This window comes from Gymnoscopelus microlampas (assembly GCF_963454915.1).
Source record: "Gymnoscopelus microlampas genome assembly, chromosome: 16".
Classification (NCBI taxonomy): Eukaryota; Metazoa; Chordata; class Actinopteri; order Myctophiformes; family Myctophidae; genus Gymnoscopelus; species Gymnoscopelus microlampas.
This window is the reverse complement of record NC_139953.1, coordinates 19998816-20020360: the sequence shown is the minus strand read 5'-3', so window position 1 is coordinate 20020360 and position 21545 is coordinate 19998816. Positions and strand designations below refer to the sequence as shown.

The following is a 21545-nucleotide window of genomic DNA, read 5'->3' as shown; positions in this document are numbered from 1 at the left end:
GACGGGAATTGAATGAATCACGTGTCCTTGTGTCAGCGCCAATGCTGACAATATGATAATGTATCTGTAACTGACTGTGGTGACTTGTTAGTGATACTGGTAACAGTGAAGCATAGCCTAGTGAAAAGCCTCTTGCCTGGAATTAAGTTAAGGACTATGTATTTCGACTTATGTTGTTCCTGCTTAGCTCTGCCTGTCTATGTGTATTTGTACTGTACATGCAGTGATTCTCAGAGTAATTATTATTCAGTAGCAAGACACATTCAAAGGACAACATATTTCTCAGACATGCCTAATGGACCATCTGAAAACGTAATATAAAATCACATAAATGTGAAATGAAACATCCAACAAATATGTTTAGTGGCTGATTTGATTAGATTTTAAACACGATTTAAATGAGACAGCTATTAAACTTTGCATTCATCTTGGACATTCATACATTTTGCCCATTTAGCCAGTGGTGCAAACTGTGGGTCAGGGTCAAAAGAGATATCCATTGGGTTGCAGAATTATGCACAGCAGCAATTACACGCACCGAGTAATTAAAAAACACTTTCAGTTCTGTATTCACTTCTAAACATACATCTTCATACATTCTTTATGCACTTTTGACAAGAAAGCTTTGGTGTTGCCTTGAAAAAGCGTTATAAAAACAGGCCTACATTTTGGGCAAAATGTTGTTTTTTTACAAATAAATAAATAAATAAATGTTCCCAAGTGTACGCTAAAGCCTTTTGACCAATACATTCTGAGTTTCTTTTGCTTTAAATTATTAAACACATGGCTGTCAGCAGTCAAACCATGAATTGTCACTTAATGATTATGAATAAACACTACAGTGGGTTGGGTCGTGACAAGAATGGATCGACCATTCGGGGTCTGTTGAAAAGGTTTGTGCGCCCCTGGTCTCACGCCAAAGACTGTCCAGTTTAACCCATTAAGACCTGAGGCGATTCTTAAAAAAAATCTAAATCTCAACAGTTTTTTGAAAAAAAGTCTGAAAAATATTTTTTCAAGATTTTTCAAAAATAGCAGATCTACAAGCTCGTAGCGCGGCACTCGGTGCCGCGCTATGAGCTTGTAGATCTGCTATTTTTGAATAGCCCAAAGAAATCTTAAAATGAGACGCAGATGCGTCCCCGGTCTTAATGGGTTAATATAATGCCTGTTCTAAAAGGGACAGTTCCAGTCCTTCATTCTGAGGGAGAGGACAAGGCTCTCAACATCAACTGGGTGGTAATCAAAAATACTTTTGAAGCCTGATCCAGTGTGCGGACTCTATTCTTTTGTTACTACATGGTGAAATCCACGGTAAACCATGGCCTCTTTATTCTTGGTTGCGTGCCATGTCGCACACCGAAAATAGCAGATCAACAAGCTCGCAACATGTCGTGATGCTACTCCTTGTGCGCACGTATGTACCAAGTATGAATCAAGCATAACTGAGAGGCTGATGAGGTTCTCGTACCAGTGGAGTGTCACGGGTCTTCTCCAGCCGTACCAGTTTGACCGTCTCTCCCTGGTACTGGTTTACGTTCTCTGCATCCGTCTCTTTCTCCTGCACTGCCACATTGTCATGAGCCTGAATGAGGGCCTGACACACACACACACACACACACACACACACACACACACACACACACACACACACACACACACACACACACACACACACACACACACACACACACACACACACACACACACACACACACACACACACACACACACAGTAAAAAAAAAAGGAAAACTGAAAGAAAAACACACTGACAGTAATAATGGAGAAGGCAGAGGGAGATAATGAGATTTGTAGACATTGTAGTCTCTTAGTGGCTCATAACACAACACACCACACACACTGGCAGGTAGTGACTGTTACCCAACGAGCCCTATCTTGTGCGCTGCGCTATGCCATGGTAGCTGGTGCTGCCGCCGCATGGTATCGTACAGCGTTGTTACCCACTAGACATTATGTCGACTCCCATATTTGCGCCGGCTCTTAAAGGCAATGGCACCTAGCCACACCACACCTATACATAATGTAAGGGGTAGCGCTGGTGTTTTAGGAATAAGGCTGGTTACCCAAGAAAGACCCTTGCGCAATGCTAAATCCTCAAATACTGGGTAGCGCGACTTGAGCACAAGATGGGGCCCAACATGTCTCTCCTCCCTTTGCTTAAACTCGCACCTGTTACACCCCCCTCTACTTAACAAGAGCAGTCAGCAAAATCCAGCCATCAGCCAGAAATAATGCAAAGATTACTCCTTCACTTCATTTAATGTGACAAGCATGGCATACCCCACAATTAATAACCGTCGGTCCAAATTAGTCTCTCTATCCTGCAGCGAGAGAGCAGCCTCAGCTCAGCTTCGGCGTACACACAATCCATCTTAATCTCTGCTGTATTTAGGAGTCAGGTTCTGCCGCAATCAATCATCAAAACACCTTCTGCTTCCTCGGGCTGGCAGCAGACTCTTGACCCCCCCCTCCCCCCAACCAAGAGAGAGGGGGGAGGGGGGGATTAGAAGAGAGGAGGTAGGTCAATTAAACATTTCTATCACTCTCAAACTCAGTACCTCGGTCCCCCACTAGTTTGTCCATGGGGTTGGCCACAATAAGACCATGCAGGAATCACAGGGGTAATCCGCTCCCTCACTTGCGCTCACATCGCTGGCTAATTGGATCCACTTCTGCAGAGAGGTTAGGGGGCCAACTGGGGATTGGTAGTTCACATGATCACATGGAGTGACACACCAGACCCTTGGGGTCGCTCACTGACAGGACCCTCCATGTGAAATCACTCTAGGGGGCACTGCCGGAGCCGTACGCCGGGCCCTTTTCTCACCTACTGGGCTCTTTTCTCACCTACTGGGCTCTCTGATGGAGGATGACAAGGATGTTGTCTTGATCCCCTGACATATGTTTTGACAAGTCACTGATTAAGCTCTATGGTGTTTTGACAGCAATTAAGGCAAACAAGGACCGGGAATTGTAGAGCTTGTGGTGCCCGGTATAATTTCAACACTGACCATGTATCTCTCGTAGACATGACAAGTTCAAAATACAGCTGACAAAGGCACATTGTCTTGTAATGTCACCTGAAGCCACTGCACAGTAATGCCATGCGAGATTTCACTGTTAAAATAAGAAACATTTAAATACATGTGTACGTGAATTCATTACATTACTCAATGAAGGTAGCACCGTTGTGGAATTCACATAAAACAAACCGAAAAATCCTTTCACCGCCCGCAAGATTCACCCCGAGGATGTTTAACCATTCACATAGGAAAAATGTCATTCTAATTTGTAATTTGTATCTAAATATTTACCATAATCCATAGCGTGAAAAGGTTAGTACCTTCCTAAACATTTCTCCAATCTATTTCCTCAATGACAGAGTTAGTGGAAACTAGAATCCAGTTATGTCAGCTGTGCCAACAGCAGCCTTGGCCAGAGTAAGTCTAGAGGTCATTGCTAATCTATAATGAGGGAACTCTATGACCCAGCGCATACCAGCTGTCCAAACAAATGGACACTTTGTTTTGTTATGTTTTTGCACACTTCTTTGAGTAAAATTCAAGAATGATAGAATGATTTGCTATTATTTTAATGTTCAATGCCCAAAACACAATTAAATAATTATCGCAATTATTTGTGTGACAGTTAAGTTTCACGGCCGTGAATTGTGAATGTGGAATCTGACAGCTGACCTGGAGATGTGGCTTGGTGAGGAGGGCTTTGAGCTCCAAGCCATCCTTCTGCTGGCTGGTCTGGAGAATTCTCTGCACCTGGGAGGACAGACAGACACACAGTTAGGAAGGGAGCACAATATGGCGACAAAAGCTGTACAAGCAGCTGTGTCACTAAGCAAAGCAGCATTATTCTGTTCTTTCTTTGCATGCGTTTGTGTCACAATTTGCTTGGTGATGTATGACATATTAATTTACTGTAAATTCGGCTCTTGTGGTCTGTTTTGTGTAAGCAGTTGTGTAAGATAGATGAATCCGCAAAATCCCCATATATGGAGTACCCTGATGTCATCACTATGACGTTATAAACTGGCCTGGACTCTATATTTGGGCATGCCTTACACAGAATCCCATATATGGGCATAAAAGTGACACAAACAACAGACTGGTATTGCATAACCAGGTGGGGCATGCATTCCCAACTTCATCATTCCTGACTTGCGTGGTACCCCAAACATGAGAATTTCATGTTTTCAAAAAATAAATTGTGTCTGAGATGTCCATTCTACTCCAGCAGGCTGGTTTGACTTGGCTCCCTTGCACACATCATGAAGGGCCTTCATTTTAATACCACCTTTCAACATTGCCACCTACCAGGTAGAGGAATATTTTTAGTTAATAGTTTATTTGTGCTTATTGATGAAGATAATAAAGTTTGCTATGCGCCATTTTGATTCCCGAGTAGTATAAACTGCCCATGCAAGATTGAACTTGAACTTCGTCTCGGAATATGACATGCCAAGTTCAGTGCTGTGATCCGACTCCTGAAAAGAATATCCCCATGGAAGTGATGTTTTACAATTCATTGTATAAACCAGTGGTTCTCAACCTTTTCTGGATCAGGGCCCACTTGAAAATCTTGAAGATGTTCGCTGCCCACCCATCTGACCACTGTTGTTAAGTGGTCAGATGGGAGGGTGCAGTTTCAGAGAAAGTTTATTTTAACAGTTTTTGGGAAAAAACAATTTATTTTTTTCCAAGATTTTTCAAAAATAGCAGATCTACGAGCTCGTAGCGCGGCACTCGGTGCCGCGCTATGAGCTTGTATATCTGCTATTTTTGAATAGCCAAAGAAATCTAAAGTGACACAGATGCGTCCCAGGTCTTAATGGGTTAATGATCAAGCAATCGATTGTGTTACGGCTTGGATGAATGAAACCAACATAGTTCAAGGTTTTGAAGAAATAATACCATGACGTTTTATTTATAGTGTTTTGCCAAGGATTTGGGGGGCCCACTTCCAATATCCTCACGGCCCACCAGTGGGCCCGGACCCAGAGGTTGAGAACCACTGGTATAAACAAAATTAAATTTGGTATGGCGAGTCATTTGGCATTTTTAAAATCACTCTATAATATCGGTTCCTCCATCATAAACTGGTAAACACATTTAGAATATATATATTATACATACTGCTGGTTCAGTAGTTTGTACAGTATATTTACTGCACAATCAAGGCTATGCTATGTTGCTCTAAGCAGTGTTAGTTCAGATTGACGCTTTGAGGAAGAAATCAAAAGCTGGTGTGATTTCGAAGGGAGGTCAAACATCAAATCAATGCCCACGAAGCAAGTGTCACAGCCACTGAGGCAGGAGAGGAGACATAAAAACTATGTGTGTATCATAATAACTATACTGTACATGTATGGATTATGAGCTGTCTGCCGTTCTTACTGCAGTGCTCCTTCCACTAGACCAGTGCATATTAACATCCAGAAAGACATTCTCAGAAAACGTTTCTGTGAGAAACATAATCAACCCATTAATTCATAAGGATTTGCACCAGCATGAAGAAGGTGCATTTAAATTAAGATGTATTTCTATTTCCCGTAAATATAACGGGCAGTAAAGTAGCAAATTATTATCTGATCTTGAGCAGTATACACACCAATTAAAAAATCACACCCTGTGTGAAGGAAGCGGTGCCTTTGATGAGTTTATTTAATTGGGCTATATATGAACTAGAGAAACAATGTTAAATCCCTGTAAATTCATTGCAAGGCTGGCCTCCTGGTGGCGCTATAACAGGGCAATGTGAAAAGGGGGGCAATTGTTCCTGGGCCTAGTGGGAATATGCGTGGAAAGTTTCAGGTTAATTGCACACTGTGTTCATGTGGTTTGTATGTGTTGCTTCTCGTGCTCATCCGGACGGACGGACGGACGGACGGACGGACATAACACACAGACACGGTCAAATGTAGAGCGGCTGGCACCGCTAAAAAATGTAATACACAAACATGAATGTTGCAATGGTATTTATATTAACACAGTCTACTACACAACTTGTGTGCAACTTCTCAAGTTCCTTTTCAAGAATCCTAATCTTTGTGTACATTTTTGCTCATTATCATTTTTATTGTGTACACACACACACCCTGGCCCCTGGACTGGAAAGTATCCTACACTACGTCCTGTCACCTTTATAATGAACTTGTTTGGACTGAAATCTAATAGTCCATCATAAATGTCGCTCAACGCAATACTCTCCAAGGGACGTCCTGTCTCAATGATGCGGTTCGCTCAGGAGCATTCGTTTCCCTTCACATCCAGTGCTCAGAAGGCGGTGCTTCACCGTAACTATGGTTTCACAAGAAGCTAAAAATGGGAAGCCGTGACCAGTTCCAGGAAAGGGTTATGCTACCAAGGGGTGGGAGAGGTGGAGATTAGCAGCAAACTCCCTAAACAGCTCTCCCTCTGGACCCGTCAGCGCAGACATATGAGTTTATAACCATCCCATTTAGCTGAAAGACATCCTGCAAGGATGAACAGTAGCAAACCGAATACAATCAAGATTTAGATTCTCATCCCTTGCAGAAACTTGGGACACTCAAATGTGTATAGTTGTGCACACACACACACACACACACACACTATTCTCTACGAAGTCACAGTGGAAACGCTCAGTATTCACTCTACTGTAAAGGGAGTTATTAAGCACCGGCTGATACATTTGGAAAGAAATAACAGAATCAGAGAATTAAAGTCCTTTTTGCCAGTTAAACAAACAGACATAATGAGCTCACAGTTGAATGCTGCGTTTTAAATAACTTCTGGCCATTTGTGAGCACAGACTTAACACAGACCTTCTTCTCTCGGCTTGCAAAAAAAATAATTAGTTGATTAGTTGTGTCTCTTTAGCACAGGAACTCTTATTTTATAATGGGCCTAATTTCTTCACCCTCGCTCTCTCTCCTTCCACTCGTCTGGCATGTGCAGCTTAGCTCATCCACCCTAATGAAAGCTCTCGCTAACGAGCTGACGCACTGCCCCCACTCCTACTGCTTTCCGCTAGCGTCACCGTGCGTACCGGCCCACGCTGCTGTAAACCCTCTATAGTTGCTTTTTCTGTCCGCGGCCCTCCTCCCTGCAGCATGCCACCGAGGCCTGCCAGCGCCGGGGCTGCTGGGAGATTATCTGGCCCCGTGGGCCAATCGCAGTGTCCAGCGGCACAGCCACTTAGTTTACACACACACACACACACCGGCTCAAGATATTATGCCTTGTTAAGCGCTTCGGAAGCTGTGCCAGGTGGGTGAGCGTACATACAGTACGTACTGACTTGATGGAGGAAGGCACCATGTTTTGTGTGTGTGTAGGGGAAAAGATCATCTTGTCAAGGCCCTGCATCTCACAGCCGCCCTGCCTGTGCTGTCATCGTTAAAGAATAGCAATTGTGTAGCAGTGCTGCTTGCTGTCCCTTGAATGAACTTTTCATCACCGCCAGGCTGACTCTTAACACATCTCACCATCATCAGCAGAAATCACAACGCGCCGCTTGGACTACAGCGAAAAAGCCTGTATCACACACTCTTTTCCCGTGAACACATCTCAAAAGTTGACAGTAATCCTAACAAAGGGCTTATTGTGGGGAGCAGTCTGTCAGAGACATGCAGTCAGTTGAGAGAACAACGCCTCGCTGCTCAACAGGGGGAGACTATGACAGGCCGGGTATTTGAACACACAGAAACTCTGGGAGCCACAGAGAGGGGACACGATTCAATTACAGTTGTTTTGATTCGGTAGAGAATGACTAGCTTGTGTTTTTTCTCTCAAAGGGGACTCAGGTGTGGCAGATGAACACAGACTCTGATGTGATGAACACTGGGATGGTTTTCTCGCTCTCTTGTCACTCTCTGAGCTCAAGTCCCAGACGATGAGCACCGTCAGCTAGGGTAGAAGGCGGCCGTTGGGAGGGCATATCAATGTGTCATAGGGCTGGGTGATATGACATCAAATCAATATTTGACGATTATTTTTTCCTTACTTACTATTAATGAACGATTATTTAAAAAGAAAATAAATCTAGTGAAAATAACAGATCTACAAGCTCACAATCTGAACTTGTAGATCGTCTATTTTCTAAATGTTTGTGCACCACCATTGTATAACAATACAGTCTAATACAGGTTTAAGTCGTTACGGTTAAGTCGAAGTTGATTATTCTATATGAGCAAGATTAAGTACAACTCAGAGTTATGGGGGTCCTTGAAATCATTGTTCCAGACCAAACACACAACCATAGCATAGCACCACAAGATGCATACCTCCTGGCACAGGCCCTGTGCCTGGGCAGTGAGGGGCGAGCCGGGTACGGCGCGGCTCATCTGCTGGGACACGGCGATGTGGACGGTATAGGCGTTCTGGAAGTCCTCCCTGGTGAGCAGCTGCAGCACCAGCTCAGCATCCTGCTGGCTCTGGGCATCCAACAGACAGCGCTGCACCGACTGCAAAGCCTGCAGCAAGTCTTCCAGCTCTGTGAGACGCAGAGAGGGATGTCGCGATTACAGAGACAATACAAAAACAATGACCCCAACCCCCCTATTCTGGGGGGAACATTCGTCATCTACAAGATTTGCCAGTGTGGAAGCAAACAAGAGCAGACCAAGTACAGTTGCAACTCAGGTCCGTTTCACCATGTATAGAGGGTTTAAGTGGTTAAGATAGAGGTGGTGGTGCGGAGGTGGTGGCAGGAAATTTAGGGGAGATTAAGATGTATGCTAAATAAAAGAGACAGATGGTGCTTTGACACTTGCCATGATGCAACTCAGTTTCTGAGATTTCTGTCAATAAAGAGGCCATTTGGACAAAGATATAGCAGCAATATGCATGATGAGCAAAAAAAGCATTAACTAAACAATAAAAACATATTTCCATCCAAAAAAATCATGGTACTCAGTGATCATTATTAATAATCGTGATTATATCCCACAAAATAATCAAGATTATCATGTATTCATGTTCAATTATCTGTTGAATTGGTAGAATTACATTATATTGTTATTATTGTTGTTTATATCCAACCTTTATACTTATAACCTTCACTTGTAGTACTTATAGTACCTTATGATATGACATGATATTTTGTAGCTTGCAGGAGCCAAGATGTCTACCCTAGGCCTGATGGCAATTGTTTTGGTACAGCCTGTCTTGTTATGGTTCAGCTTGTCCTTGTAGCAGCTAGTCTAACTATGGTCTGATCCCTGTGCTCTTTGGCAGAACTACCGAACCACAGAGTGTTATTACAGTTTACAGTTTAGGCATTTAGCAGACGCTCTTAATCCCGAGCGATTTACAGTAAGCAAGGACACAAGATAATACATCATAACACATCATAATACATCAAATGCATAAAAATAGTAATCTAATAATAAAGTAATACATAAGTTAACCAATAATCTAATAATAACTAATACATACGTAAACCAAGAACCTATCCTCAGCCTACATTGAAACTATAACACACTATAGGACGCCAGGTCAACAATGACATGGCATATGTCTACATAACATGCATCATCTAAATTACATTTTAGCCTTTGCATAATCCTGCAAGGTCGTCAAGGCTAGGAGGGCAAGTGCTACGGGCTGAGGTGGAGTCTGAAGAGTCTATCTATGTGACTTTCTATTGATTAGTCACGCCATAGAGACTTGAATTCATGGATATTTTTTGTTTTTGTCGCATTCCTAAGCCAATAATTTGATGACCAGCGGACCAGTACGCAGCGGTTCCGGTAGGACACACGAAGGAGACTATTTGTGTCTCCTACCGGAACCACTGCCGGTCATCAAAATATTGGCTTAGGAATGCGACAAAAACAAAAAAATATCCATGAATTCAAGTCTCCATGGGGTGACTGATCGGTCATTTTGGGGGTCGAACTATCCCTTTAAAACATATCCATCAAAATATATCCATCATCACCTTGAATATCGTCTCCGACTACACTTGCCTCATCAATTACTGATTGATAGAGAATTCCACGACAGCCACTTTAATGTATTGTTACTGAATGTCCTTGATGTAGCAAAACATTTACTAATCTCAATGAGAATACAAAGTTGACGGCTAAAACGTAACAAGTGACAACATAATAGACTAAAGTTGGTGGGAGGTCATTTACAGTGATCTCATATCAACTCAATTAGTCACTATTCGAGTTGGTGGGATGTTGTTTAGTTTTCCATGCTGATCTCATAAACTCAATTAGTCACTATTCGAGTTGGTGGGAGGTCGTTTAGTTCTCCATGCTGATCTCATTTCAACTCAATTAGTCACTATTTTACATTACATCTGATTCACCGAGACTTGCGATTTGCCATGGCAAACATGGCAAACTGAAGCAAGTCTAGTCTCGTGACGTGACTCACGCCATTGTTTTGAATGCTGAGTGGTTAAATAGCTAATGGTAGACTAAGATTCATAAATTAGGGAGGGGATTTTAACAGCTTGTAGATTAATGTTATCAGTGACAGACCTCCCAGTGGAGGTGATAAGAGCCTCTGTGTGTGTGAGGGACGTGCTGATCCTTGAGATAGGTTAATCATTTGACCTGCATATGGAACAAGCTGAGTAATTATCGGCCCTCAGAGGCACATATTACAGATTGATATCTGGTGGTCTTGGACATATCCATTAACTTGCTATTAGTGGCTAGAAAATGGATGGCCTTTTATAAGAAAAGGGCTCAACAACTGCAAGGTTGTGCTCAATCTCTGCTGCAAGTTAGCCAGGCAGTGTGTCCTAAAAGTACATAACATATTATAACATAAATATTTGAATCATACGCAAATTAATTGAATTGGTGGATTGAAATAAAGCATTCAATTGTGTGTGTGTGTGTGTGTGTGTGTGTGTGTGTGTGTGTGTGTGTGTGTGTGTGTGTGTGTGTGTGTGTGTGTGTGTGTGTGTGTGTGTGTGTGTGTGTGTGTGTGTGTGTGTGTGTGTGTGTGTGTGTGTGTACGTACGTGTGCGTGCATGCGTATGTGTATGCATGTGTCTTTAAACAATACACTTTCATTGCAAACTAGCAAAGACCTTGGTTTGGCATTGGAGCATCAATATCATTTTTCACAGTGCCAAATGACTGCTTTCAACTTACAGCCTATTGTGCATGAATAAAACAGAACGCTATGGGACAATTAACCTTTGTAAAAAAAAAAAGAAAAAGAGAGAGAAAGAGAGAATTATAAAATGGCAAGTCATCTTTTGGAGTAAAGACAATGTTACTGACGAGTATAATAGATGCCCCCCTCAAACACACTACTACCCTCCTCCACTGATGACCTTTGCCCCGCCCTGCAAACAGCCTTTGTTCCTGATCCTTTGTTTCACAGTTGTTGTTAAAAGTTCCCAACCCTCCCTGTTCCCGTGGCGCCTCCCCTCCTCCTTCAAACCCTTACTCCTCTTCCCTTACGCCAGTGGTTCTCAAAAAGTGGGGTCCGGAGACCCCCAGGGGCCCTTGGGGGGGTTCCAGGGGGTCCCCAGCAAATGTGTTAATAATAATAATAATATTTGGGATTTATATAGTGCTTTTCTAAGTACTCAAAGACACTTTACATGTGTGTGGGGGCCAGGGGAGATGGAGGAAAAAAAAGAATACAGTATCATCAACCACTTTATCCATTTATACGTTGGCTATTCAAACATAGCAGAGTTGGATTTTTTTTTTATAATTTAGATTATTTTTTACACAAATCTTCTCTTCTGGGGGTCCCTGGCACAACACATTTTCAGATGGGGGTCTGCGGCCAAAAATATATCAATTTGGGGTCCATGAAACTAAAAGGTTTGAGAACCCCTGCCCTCTATACCCTCTTTCTCATGCTTGCACTCACCTGCTACGGGGTCCTGCTGGGCATCTTTGGCCTTCTCCTTCCCGTCGAAGGTGGGGTTGTCGATGCCCACCTTGGCCGGGTTCTGCGCGAGCTTCTTGAGCCTGAGCGACGCATTGGGGTCGATGTCGTGTTTGGCTCTGCCCTCCTCCTCTCTCTTCTTTCTCAGCTCCTCCTGGTAGTGTTGGATCCTCTCCATCTGAGCACCGCAGCTCAGAGGTTTGTGGTAACCGCCGCCGCCGGTGTCATGTTCCTTCTCCCCGGGACAGTCCACAGCACGCTCCCTGTGGGGCCTGGCCTCCTGGACAGGGCAAGGGGCCGGGTTGCAGCTCTCCGTCACGTAGCCATTCATGGACGCGAACATGCCTTAATGTGTACGTTGGGGGATCTTATCTCCCTATGAAGAGGTACGATAACTTGCTGCAGAGAGACTCATCAGTTCAGATGCCATAGTTCACAGGATGGTGGTGTTCCATTCCCTCAACCCTGTAGACTGTACTGCAAAACAAAAGGGAAGGGACTCGTTTTCAACAGATTCTTGGTAAAAACCAAATGCAACTTTTGAACAGTTTAGTTCTGACACAATCGGCAAAAAACATTTCTTTGTATTTGCCGCTGGGGACACCACCCCCGTGTAGGGATCGGATGTCGGCCGTTGACCCTCCTTCAGTGCTCCACTTCCGGTGGTGCGTTTTTGTTTTCATTCCTACTAACAACAAACACTACACGTTGTAACAGGAGTTGCCGACAGATTCAGCTGCAGAGCTCTGAATCTGTCTTGAGAGATTAGTTCTGACATGACATGAGATATTCATCTTTTTCTTTCATAACCTTGTCCCTCCCTATTTTGGGAACAATTTTCTAGTTTCTTAAATAAAATAGCCAAAATTGCCGATCTACAAGCTCACGCACTGCAACGCAACACATTGAGAGATTGTAGATTGGCTATTTTCGCTATTTATCATACTACAAAGTACCATGTAGGGCTAAAATGGTTAGACTTAGTTACTTAGTCTACTGATCACCATTGCTCTTTTGTGTCACCACATGCACTTGTACATCTTGTGTATGTTATCTGTGTTTTTGTACTGCAGCTTTTAAGTCCTTGACTCCAAGACAAAGTTCTCATATGGGAGACAAATTAAAGTCAACCATTGAACCTTATACGTACTCTTAATAGACGGAGACAAATCCTGTACACTGCTCTTGCTCAGCAGCATCAAGTTTATTTAAACAATGACGTTCCCTCTCTGGACCTACCAAGTATCTTACAGAAATGATACCATCATGATCTTATGTACATGATTACTCCACCCCCCCCCCCCCCACCCGGTGTTCACAGGTGTGAGTGAGACAATCACACTCTCCTGTAGGAGTGTATCTCAATGATTGTCTGTGACCTGTGTGTGACTAATCACAGACAATTTCAGACATGAACATGATTGTGACATCATGACCTGCTATAGACACACCACAAAGTCAACTCAACACATAATTTATATCGTTGCTGTCGGGCAGAAACCTCCTATCTCCATATTTGAACTTCTTGTGTTTTTTTCGTAAATGAATGCCACTTCATTATACTACAGCATCACACAAAAGTATCAAAACTATCAGATCTACAAGCTCGAAACGCGGCGCGAAGAAACAGGCTATTTTTAGGGTTAGTGAATCCTGAAAAGTAACAGTTTCCACCCGACAGAGACGATGTTTACATTATTTACAGAAAATGCACAACTAAGAAATGTAAACATCGGCTTTGCAGCTTTCATAAATCATTCAAAAATGTGCTAAATGTACAAAGTGTATCTTAAATGCACAACCTAGACATTTAATTTTAATTTAATCCCACACTTACAGCATAACATGCCATGGAATCTCATCATTCAATCCTTTGGGGAATAAGGTTTGTAGACTATAAATCCAGTAAACTTCCCTTCTGTTAAACATTTCATCAATGTTACAACATCTCTCTGGCTGAGTCACTTGTTCAATACCCTGGAACCTGAAAGATGAGATGTCATGTTTTAAGTAATTGAAAATGTGCTGCTATTGGGTAATTTCTACCATTTCTCCTTTTTGTGTTCACTTATTCTCCGTTTTGCATAGATCACCCACATAGACCAGCCCACAGGGACAATTGATCAAATAAATGACATGGGTAGTGTGGTATGATTAGCCTAGTAAACCCTCCCTCCGGAAATCTCATTTCCATTTGATTTCCGGAGGGAGGGTTTACCAGGCTATGGTATGATGGCATCATTGATAGAGTACCTTTTCCCAGTATGCGGATAAGAGAAATAGTTACCTTTGGCCATTATTGCTACATTGGGCACATCCTTCCAAAAAATGTAAACAAGATACACTTAAAAGATAGCTATGGTACTACTACTACTTTCTCGAATTATAAGGATTTTTTTCAGACTGGATCCTCTGGACCCTACCCTATAAGCCTAAGAGATATTGAAAAAATAAAATAAAAATATATACCTCCCACTATTATATCTATCACAAGCATTTTGAAAACAAATGCTTCATTAATAAGTCCAAAACGCAGCTGTCAATGCATATTACAGTCATCGACATTATTACAGATTACTACAGCTTGTGTCGATGCAGCCCCTGTTCATACTAAGTGTTTTTCATTAAATATTTATTTTTAAATATTTGAAGGGGCTTTTTACAATTTCAGTAAACGCACCTTGATAACATGATGACACTATGATATTCAATGCCAAACATGAATCATCTCATTCATTAGTTGTATGCTAACCCAACTGGCAGCCTGGGCCCAGTGGTAGAGTTAGCATATCCAATTTCCCCAAGGATCAATAACGTTGTTAACTAAATTAGATCTCATTGTCCCCACTGTCTTTCTTCTGTCACAGCAAGAAAAAGGCTGAAATGTTCTTAATACACTGATTGAAATTGCATTTCATACATGGAATTCACATTCATAAATACAGCTTCCTCCTGCTGGGATATATCTCATCTATCACCACACCACAATGAGGCCTAACAAAACATACGTGTCATTGTCTCTCTCACCCACAATCCCTTATGTTCAGACTCATCCAGGCCTTTGTCCCCAAATAGCCATGATGTCAACATCAACAATTGCTTCATCTTGAGTCTTCAACAATTGATATGTACGTGTATCCTGGAAGCCATTAACCCAACTAGAGATGTAGCCTACGAGGGTGTGGATTGCAGTGGATTACAATCTATTTAAAGGATGCTACTCGTATTAATCTGGATTAGCAAAATCAGTGTTATGACTAAGATGTTCACGCTAGATTATAGGTCAATACAATGTGAAAAAGGTTGCTTCAGAAATACACAACAAGAGAAAAGGGTGGACATGTTCTGAGCTAGAGGCAAGTTTGGACATTATACACCAATATATCACACATTTAACGTGAATCTAACCTGAGTAAAATAAAATAAAATACCAAGCAGTGTCAAAGATAGTGTTCTCTTTCTCTGGTCTGAGCTGAAATACTTTACAGACAGACACAACATACATCTATATTTGTATTTTTGCAGAAAAAGAAAATCACACTTTTAAACTGACCTCAACCTGGCAGCCAGAATGTGATGCACTAAGATCAAATGCGCCTGTATGATGGCCTTGCCCCTTGCCTCATTTAGTCAGGCATGGAGCCATGCCACTGTCCACATAGTATCCCCCCCCCTCCTCTTTCTCACAACCTCCCACAAGAGCTAATTAGGTCTGGCAGGTCTGTCCCCAGTAGCACAGCCCCTGGTTCAGGCTCCAAGCCCCCTACAGCAGTGTTTAGCTCCGTTTAGAGTGGCGGTGCATGGCTGACAAACAGCAGAGACAGCCAGTGGACCATCTGTTCGTGTGGGCTTAATTAAGCCTGAGATCTGCAGCTCTACGTGGGCTCAGTGGCAGACACACAGCACAGCCTGGGACACTAGAAGGGACAGATCTACCTGAGCAGAATGAAGATGAATGGAGACATGGCGTTGTATAATAATGAAAGAGCACGCACGCACACGCACACACACACACACACACACACACACACACACACACACACACACACACACACACACACACAGTACTATTATAGGTCCAAACCTCCAACATCACATGGGAGTTTTAAACATGTGTACTACTAATATTATCCCAATTTCCCCAGTGATTCTCAAGCTGTCCTATCAGTACACCAGCAGCTGTCCACGTTAAAACATGCTACAGCTTTAGAATTTGCTACACATCATCAATCCTGGCTGATTGACAAAGAAGTACTTGATCCGAGAGAGAGGACTGATCTCCAAGGAACTGTAGTACAAATTGAGAGGTTCCTGTCTGGGGGAAACAATCTGGAAGGACATACTTGGTGTGGATTAAAGTAACCCTCCTCTTCACTGCAGCACTGCCAAAGCAACAATTCTGTAGACCACACTAGCTGGGCCACTGTTATAAACATCTGTTGTTGTTGTTGTTGCATCAGGTACTGTATAATTAAATGTACGTCAAGAGGGTGAAAACAGAAAATGTTCTCATTATTTAAGTCCCAGTTGCTGCTGGTTTTACAGCCTGATCATCAGATCAGACTTCATGGCAGAGTTGTTTCAGAACATCATTCCAGACAGTCAGAAATGACAGGCAGTTTCCTCACTGATGCTATAACTGTAGAGCAGGGGTATAGTATAGTAGGTAGCCTTGGGCACAGGTACCAACATCGGCACAGGGGAGGGTGATCACTGGCACACTGGCATAAGTGTGAGAGAGGTTTTTTCTTTTAAAATTAAATATTCAAAAAAAGTTAAATTAAGTCCCCTCACATCTATATACAAATGATATCCTGCACATAATTCTACATTCATTCAAACTCCTAACTCTGACTGGGGAGGGAGTCTGGGAGATAGGTGGGTTATTAATCTGAGTTTAATGATCATTACACCCTGATGTGAAAGAAAGAAGAAGAAAAAATATAAAAGGTTCTTATGTATATGGACAATCAAAATCTGTTGGAAATATACATGTTTTGATGTGGTGTCATAATTAAACTTAATGTTGACATGGCACACACTGACTATGAAGAAAATGAAAACATGGCACTTCATGTCAAAAAGGTTGCCTACAGCCCTGCTGTAGAGGAACAATGTAGCCCATTCACTAAGGAGAAGAGTATCAACACGCAGCAGCAGGATTAGCCTCTTTGGATATGCATTTACAAAGTGATCCAGCTGGCAGCTGCATTCCTGTTTCCTAATTATGATATAAATAAGACGCAGTCAAACTACTTAAAAACACTTTAAAATAAACCCAGTGGCCATGATGGTGCCAACAAGTTTACTGCGTACTTTAGCTGTAGTAGCCAAGACGTGGGACAACAAGCTTCTACCTAGCAGAGCACATACTCACCGCTCAGAGCCTTGGAGAAGTAGCAGACATTCCTCCCGTGTTTCCCAAGGTTTCACAAAAGAGTTTATTTTATTTTCACTAACAGAAGACTAATGGCATAATACCGCTCTCTCTCTCTCTCACATGACCGTGCTTTAGCCTCTTCTTTGAGTTGGTGGTAGAGGAAGGACCGTCGGGACAGTTCGAAGCCGTTGCGGTAAACTGCGCCTGGAGTTTGAGTCATCTCCTTGGCAACTCTGCGGCTCCACAGCGCCACGGATACGATGGTGGTCAGCTGAAGTATTTGTTTTATCACTGGTTCCCCAAACACCGGGTCGGGACCCATTTGTCGGTCGCGCACACATTTTTATGGGTCCGTTTATTATTTTTGTTAGTTTTTTATTATTTTTGTTAGTTTTTTATTATTTTTGTTTATTTAGTTTTTAATTATTATTTCAAAACATTTTCTAAAAACATTCCCAAAAAAGCCTTTTTTTCTCCATTAATTAAAAACGAATTCAATAATTTCTTCAGTAAAAGAAATACAAGAAAAAAACAAAGAAATTCCATCAATTAGAAAAACAAATGTTTAAGAAGTAGTGAAAAAACGCTCTACAAACTCACAATGCGGCTCGAATTTCTCTTTTCGGTCTCGAGCTAAATCGTTTGGGACCCACTGCTCTATGGCAGTGGTTCTCAAACCTTTTCATGTCAAGGACCCCCAAATTGACATGTATTTGTGCGAAGGACCCCCTGAAGAATTTTTTAATTTCTCAGAAATGTTCAAAAATAGCAGATGTACAAGCTCAGCTGTGAGCTTGTACATCTGCTATTTTTGAATAGCCAACGTATAAAAGGATAAAGTGATTTTGATGCTGTATTAACAAATTTAGCTGGGGACCCCCTGAAACGCCCCCAAGAACCCCTGGATGTCCCCGGACCCCACTATAGTCGGTCAAAGAGAAACTTATGGTCTGAATTGAATTGTCATTCTTTCTCCTGTAGCCACCGAAATTGTTTTTGATAATATTTCCATAGGGACCTCCTGGCACCTTCTCAAGGACCCCACCTTGAGAATTACTGACACAGGGCATACCATTCTTTAAAAGTTTATGATGATTTCTTGATTGTTCTAATAATTTCCAACACTGCATTATTATTCTGAAAGGTAGAAGTTGAATGGAAACCAGTTGAACTGTGGTTGAATTTAGATTTGTTCGCATGGCCTTTTGGGTTGAATTAAATGGTGGAATCAAACTGTTTACTTAGATATCTTAAAGACATTGGCTAGATACTACTAGGCTATCTATCCCAGAGTGCTTCTAAGGATCCCCACATTAATATGTATTTGGTTGTGGACCCCCATCACAAAATATTTTGTGCTAACTATGCAATATCAATACATTATCAATTACAGGTGCTCTTTTATGGCGGTTTTGAAGGAGGGTAGGTAGTCACAATTTTTGATGGCTGTTGGAAGGGCATTCCACATTTTGGTGGCATAATAGTAGGCATACCGGTAGAGATACCAGTCCAATTTATCCTACGGACGAGTCAACGACATAGAAAATAAATAAATGCATGTATTGTAGGCTGCTGTAGGCCTTCCATACACGCATGCGCACATGCCCACGCACCACACACACACACACACACACACACACACACACACACACACACACACACACACACACACACACACACACACACACACACACACACACAGACACACACAGATTACGTTTCATTTGAAGAACTGTTCATTTTCCCTTTTTTTTAGAACATTCATACTGATCCAATTTTATTCACTGTATTATCATCCATACTCAGAGAGGTGTACTGTAACTGAATAGATGCTTGTCACTGACTATATGGCTGTTTCATCATTTCCAATTTAATGGGATATATTCTGTCATCTCACCTGGCAGAGCAGAACTGAAGCTGCTTAAATCTCAGGCAGCCTCAGAAGTATCTTCACTAAAGCTTCCAGCAGCCTTTTTTCTCCTGTATTTTCTCTGAGAGTAATCCTCTCTGAAACCTTCTGCGCTTAACCTCTTTTCCTCATTAAGGCCCTGTCCTGTATGTGCATGCATGTTGGATCCTTAAAGGAAAGCGGAACACTGTTTAAAGGAAAGCGGAACACTGTTTAAAGGAAAGAGGAACACTGTTTAAAAATAAAATCTTAAATAAATGGTGCATTTATATAGCACATTTATCCAAAACACTTTACAATGTGCATTACATTCACACACATTCATGATACACCGACAGCAGAGGAAACCATGCAAGGCACCAACCTGCTCATCGGAAGCAATTAGGGATTCAGTGTCTTGCTCAAGGACACTTCAACACTAACTCTTTGGGAGCCCGGCAGGATCGCTTCCCAAGGGGTCGCTCTACCTCCTGATCCACTGCCCCCCCCCCCCCCTGATAAGAATTTCGTAATCATTCATAATAAGTAGGGGTGTAACGATACATTTTAACAGCGATACGATACGCATCACGATACATGGTTGACGATTCGATACATGGACGATATTGGTTCATTCATGGCGATACGATACGATTCAATGATTTAAAAACAATACAGTAACTATTTAGCAAAAAATGTAATCTGTGTGAAACGTGTGGATAGCGCAGGTTTATGGATATAAATAAGTAAGCACTGATTCTCTGGCAAATACATGGACATTGCATTTGAACACATATGGACAAACCCACACCTTGACTAGCCTGGGTGCCAGCCTGCTTCGCTACGTTCGGCGGATTTTATTTTCTCTCTGCGAAAAAAAGTCAGCCGAACGCAGCGAAGCAGGCTGGCACCCAGGCTACACCTTGACATGAACACAGAGAATACACACATTTATCGATAAACCAAGTGTAGCGATATGTAATGGAAAAGCAATTAAACCCCATCGAGCCTTATTATTAATAAGGCTTTTGCTGATCACATTCTTTTTTCCTTGCTTCATGGATGCAAGATTCAAGTAAAGGTGCTACATACTGTACTGTACATACGTACTGTATGTGCAGTGAAATGTTGGTGTGGCTGTCTTTGCCAGACTGTGCCAACAAAGTCCAACATAATACAATGTAGCCTATAATGCAAGTAAGGTAATGGAAGTTATAATACAGTACGGTATACAGTACAGTAAGTAAGGTACTAACTACTAAGCAATAATATATATTAAAATAATATACTGCAACTTCAACTGATGGTCAGTGAGCACCTCATGCCTTGCTCATGGGAACTGAACCCACATAAACCCTGTCATCCCTATGCTGGTTATGTCAGAATATTCTACAGAAATAGCAGAATCAAGTTCACAGCGAGTTGCGTTGCAACACATTGTAGATTGGCTATTTTTGCTGATTGACAAAGTAGTAACTATTAGGGTCCATGTGGTTAAACCTTCCATTAGCACAGTTTTCAACCATTAGACTTATGCACCAAAGAACAAAATCACTGCTTTTCTTTTTGATATATTTTATTAAAAAAGGAAAACCAACAAGAACTTTTTTTTTTTACATAATGATCAAGGATTTTTATTATATCTTAGTGTCTTTCATCAGTTTCATATCATTACAGAAAATGTTATAGTACAGCGTTGTTCAATGTCTCCTCATTGCTTAATAATTTCCTTAGGAGTGCTGGTCACATATATCTGTACAATATGGTTCATATTTTTTTTTTCTGTACATTTTTTGTGAAGTTGGTTAAAAAGGCTGTCAGCACTTAAAGAAGCTGTTTCTTTTTTTTCTCTTTATTTTCAGTAGTTGATCAAATAAAAGATTATTTTCCCAGGTTTGGGCTCTCGCCCCTGGGGGTTGTGGGGGGGGGGGGGGTGGGGGGTTGGGGTCGGGAGCGAAAGTTTTACACCCGGTCACCGTGAATATAAAGCCCGACATATACTTCGTTGTACGACGACGGCGTCGCTCGCCGAAAACAGGCAATCTGCAAGCTCACATATTGTGCTGTTTTTGGCGAGTGCCACCGTAGCGGGACGGGAGTATAAGTCGAGCATTAGGAAGCTTCAGGGTCTGGGCACAGTGGGCAGACTGGAGCGTGCCCGCCCACAGGGTCTAGGGCAGACTTGGGGCATGCCCGCCCTCAGGGTCTAGGGCAGATTGGAGCCGCTCCAGCCCGCCGAGACTCTGTGGGTCATGTGTTTGACCCACAGGGTCTCGGCAGACCGGTTGGCGTGCATGCCCACATCTTCTCCAAGCACCACCTCTCCCCTGCCCAGGCATTTTGGCACTGCGCACATAAACAAGACTCACAAGATAAACAACAAGCAAA

General features: G+C 42.3%; 1 protein-coding gene across 2 annotated transcripts in view; it reads right to left on the bottom strand.

Annotated features, from left to right (window-relative positions):
• Nucleotides 1-17462, bottom strand: part of pals1b (protein associated with LIN7 1, MAGUK p55 family member b) — a 29847-nt gene extending 12385 nt beyond the window's left edge. Inside the window, exons 1-5 of one of the 2 annotated variants that reach the window (XM_084082531.1) lie at nt 17267-17462; nt 11872-12366; nt 8301-8509; nt 3718-3795; nt 1472-1597 (exon numbers count right to left, since the gene is read on the bottom strand). In XM_084082531.1, coding sequence (XP_083938657.1) covers nt 1472-1597; nt 3718-3795; nt 8301-8509; nt 11872-12232 — 774 coding nt within the window. In that variant the 5' untranslated portion in view covers nt 12233-12366; nt 17267-17462. The remainder of the gene's footprint in view (nt 1-1471; nt 1598-3717; nt 3796-8300; nt 8510-11871; nt 12367-17266) is intronic. The other variant, XM_084082532.1, reaches the window with a different exon arrangement.
• Nucleotides 17463-21545: the final 4083 nt, after the last annotated feature.